General features: G+C 37.7%; 1 protein-coding gene across 1 annotated transcript in view; it reads right to left on the minus strand.

The window, feature by feature from the left end:
- Positions 1-3,985, minus strand: part of LOC101845733 (sulfate transporter-like) — an 11,787-nt gene that overhangs the window by 5,760 nt on the left and 2,042 nt on the right. The window contains exon 2 of the mRNA XM_035971626.1: positions 8-593. Coding sequence (XP_035827519.1) covers positions 8-579 — 572 coding nt within the window. The 5' untranslated portion in view covers positions 580-593. The remainder of the gene's footprint in view (positions 1-7; positions 594-3,985) is intronic.

Genomic DNA, 3,985 nt, shown 5'->3' on the forward strand with positions numbered 1-3,985 from the left:
TATAGTGTTTGCGACAGTGCTTGCTTCTGGTAAGCTGCCTAAAGAGTCAGGAACACTTTGCCCATTCAAAGTTCCGTTCAGACATACTAATGATAGCTCACCAGCCACAGAAGAATCGTATTTGTCCAGGATGGTTGCAATCATAAGACTGAGGATGGCAATGCACCCCCACGATAACTGACGGCCTGTACCCAAGAAAAAATATGTAATTGAAGCGAAGAATGAGATGTACAGACCCACAATTGGTGGCAAAGTGGACAGAGCCGCAAAAGCCATACCCTGAGGTATCATCATTACTCCTGAAGTAATTCCTGCTATCAAATCATTGGGAAGGTCCTCTTTCACTTTGTACTTTCGAATAGTTTTTATAAATGGAAAAAATCTATTCACTGATTTTGTCACATCACATTCAGAGAAGTACCCCTTCACAGCAAGAGGAATTCTGCTAAACAGAGATGAGTTATCCTCAGGATCCCGAAAAGTTTCCTCAAATTCGACAAGTTTGGGATATTTCGTGATGACTCCTTCTGCCTCTGGGTCCACAAGCTCTAAGCTGCCAGTGCTGCGTGCCGAATACATTGTCAAAAATGTACCTGAAGAAGAAAAAGGAAAAATATTCGGATTCATGAGAAACACTGTACAGAATAAGAATAATAAGAATAATAAGAATAATAAGAATAAAAACATTTTTTAGCTTCTTTATATTTAAATACTCTTTTATGCAGAACAAGACAGATCACAATTTTTTTTAAACAGGTTAATCAACTTTGCCAAAGGAAAAGATAAAGCAACACTTGCTCTATGGCAGTCTCTCAGATTTGAAGCAGACTGCACAGTTTGAGCGCAACATTGGACTGACTGTCTAGCTGCTGTTATCGAGAACGAGGAAGAAGAAGAAGAAAATACGGTACAATTCTTGAGAAATGAGTACAATGCTTAAAGAAAACAGTAAAAAGGACAAAATCCTTTCCCTACCCATAGACCTTATGCACAATACATTTCAAAATTTTTTCCTGCACAGTTTATTATGTAACAGAACCTTCTGAACCTCTCAGCCAAAGGTTAAGGACCTAAGATTACAACGGTGTTGAGCCACACATCTCTTGACGTCCTACAATCCGTCGTTCTGATAAGAGCCAAGAATGACACACAAGACAACACACTGTCCTTTTACCAGCTCAATCTCGCTCTCACTTATTAAACTCAAGCTAGCAATATTTCAATTCATGATAAATCATACAGAATACTATTTTTCATTCACGAGAAATTGCACAATATGCCAAAAAAGTAGATCTGGATGGGAAATGATGCTGTTATCAGTCAAACAAGCTCTAACTGCCAACTGTCCAAGACCATCACCTGTACAAATGACCATTTCCCACATCCCCCTTTCATTAAAAAAAATTATTATAATGGCATGTCTAAGACAACTGCTTTTCCCTCAGCGATGAGCGGCCACTTTTTAAAATTTTGACTGTTGTATACTTCAACGGACAGACTATGCAGAGGAAAAAAGTACCATGTGGATATTTAATAATATAAATCGCTTTTGTAAATTAGGGTAATAAATTGAAAATGCAAGACTTATTTTTCAATAATCTGAAAGAGAATTTAGTGCTTCAGAGTCGCTTTGAGAAGGGGTGAACAAAGAGAAGACATAGAGCAGTTGGAAAGTTCAGTAAGAGAAAACAGATAGTCAGGAGTACCAAAACCACATTAACCAACATGCACTAAGTTATAAAATTCTAGAGCAAGACAGTATAACACGGATTTATCTCGAATTCGTCGGGACTGGCCTCGGTAGTTCAAGGGATATCTTACAAAGACAAAGAAGAAGAAAAAAACGGGACCGTAAGCACAGTTCGACGATTTCGAGTCTTCTGTGTTCGACCAATCCGTGTTATACTGTATGATATATTATAAATATATATATATATATATATATATATACCTTTATTTATTTCTCATATAATCTTAACCATTCTCAACTCCAAGTATACCATTATATAGCTGTACCGTCCCCTTAAAACTAACATAATTTCTTCTTCAAGCGCCAGGTCTGAACAGACATTGTCAGTCATGGTTTTTCATTAATTTCTCTGCTCAAATGCTCTCAAGAAACACCTATTATCCTGGTCTTCTTCTACCACGCATGTGCCCAAGTTGTCTCTATAGTAAGTAAATTCTCAGTCTTCCTCAGCCCCTTTTGCCTTCTATTTTTCCAGTGAAAGCAAGATACTTAAGGCCTTTAGTAAATGTTATTGAAGTGTCTAGAAATTTCCTTTGTCACCCCCTAATTATAATGTATTAGAAGAGACGGCCCCATACCGGCTTCTTTCAACACCACTTCATTCGAATTTTTTATTTTCTATGAAATTCTTAACAGTATCTCCTAATAAAACATACTTCTGTAACATTATGTCCTGCACTAAATTCAGCCCATAAAAATCAAATTTTCTGAATGCAAGGGGTATGATGTAAATCCATATATAGTAGCATTACAGGAATACTTGCACACATACAGTGACTGATTTAGGGGGGTAAATGCATGCATACTCAATAATTTTATTAAGGAAAATGGACCAAACGACACCACAGAAAGGTCAGGGGAGAGTTAAAGTAAAGAGCAAGGGAAAACAGAGGTACAGGAAAAAGCTGATGAGGGTAGTTTTGCCCATGCCCTAGCGCAAGTACCAGTCATTTCGTCACACGGTCATTTCGTTACACCAGTGTAGTCAAGACGTCACAGTCATCTCATCACACTGCAAATCCACATGGTTGAATGGAGACGGTCATTTCGTCATACACTTGTAAACATCAAACGTGCATTATCGTGGCAATTGCAAAATCATGATTTTTGGGGGAGGGTTGGGTGGTGCACGGAAGGACGGGATGTGGGGCGGTGCAAGTTGTCGTGTCTACTTGATCAGCTATCAGACACCGTTCAATAAATATAACTGTTGAGTTGTTTTTATTGGTTGGGAGGGGGGGCAGTTTTTGACTTAAATTACATTTAAAAACAATAGGGCAAGGCTCAGTGATTACATGCTTGAATTAGTGATTTGGAATAACGACTGCTGGCGCTGATCCTCCAAAACTCTACAATGTAAGCATACAATTTTGGAGCGATAATATAAGCGAAGTCATTTCGTAACAGATCTGATTGTGACAAGATGACAGTGTCACGAAATGACCGGTTTCCCCAAAAGCCCTATTCTTTAACAGCATCAACTTTAATAAATATTAACAGAAACACCATTGCTTGGGCTGGGTAGCTGTGGCTTACCAGTGCACATTGCCTATTTGATACATTTGTTGAAGGTGGATAGATAAATGTACCCTCCAGTGCACCACTACCAAGTTGACCTCTGCTGTTTTGCTTTATCAAATTTGACTCGGGAGTCACACTTGGCCTATTGCATTCTATATTTGCAAACAAAAGATCTGAATGCAACACGATGTGTACTAAGACTTCTGATTGGCTGTTTTCATCAGACATATATATCAGATCTGTGACCTAGACAACTAAACATAATTACTTGATGTGGGAGGATTTGATCAAATTATGCTGAGAGAAATGGTAGCGGTAGCGTTTGCCCCTCCATGAACAGAAAGGAAAATCTGGCCGCCCCAACTGAAGCAAATGATCAAATAAAGAAAGAACGAAAAAGAAATTAATCTTAGGGCTTGGAGCAAGATATATGATTTATTTTCTAATACAGTATGGTGATGTCTACCAACGGTATTATATTTTCAAAACTGAAAATTATAATTTTATTATGTCGATGAGGGAAAAAAATACACATAATAAATATAATGTAGCCTAGACCAACACTCATTGTTGAACACTACCAGTATCAATATTTATTGTTCCGTGCAATTACCTATCAGTACAATCTTAAGATTGTGCTGTGTGTTGTAACTATCGTATAGTATAGTTGCGCAGCAATCTGAAGATTGCGTTAATATTTATATTTTTTAATTT

Source organism: Aplysia californica, unplaced genomic scaffold (assembly GCF_000002075.1).
Source record: "Aplysia californica isolate F4 #8 unplaced genomic scaffold, AplCal3.0 scaffold00001, whole genome shotgun sequence".
NCBI classification, from domain to species: Eukaryota; Metazoa; Mollusca; class Gastropoda; order Aplysiida; family Aplysiidae; genus Aplysia; species Aplysia californica.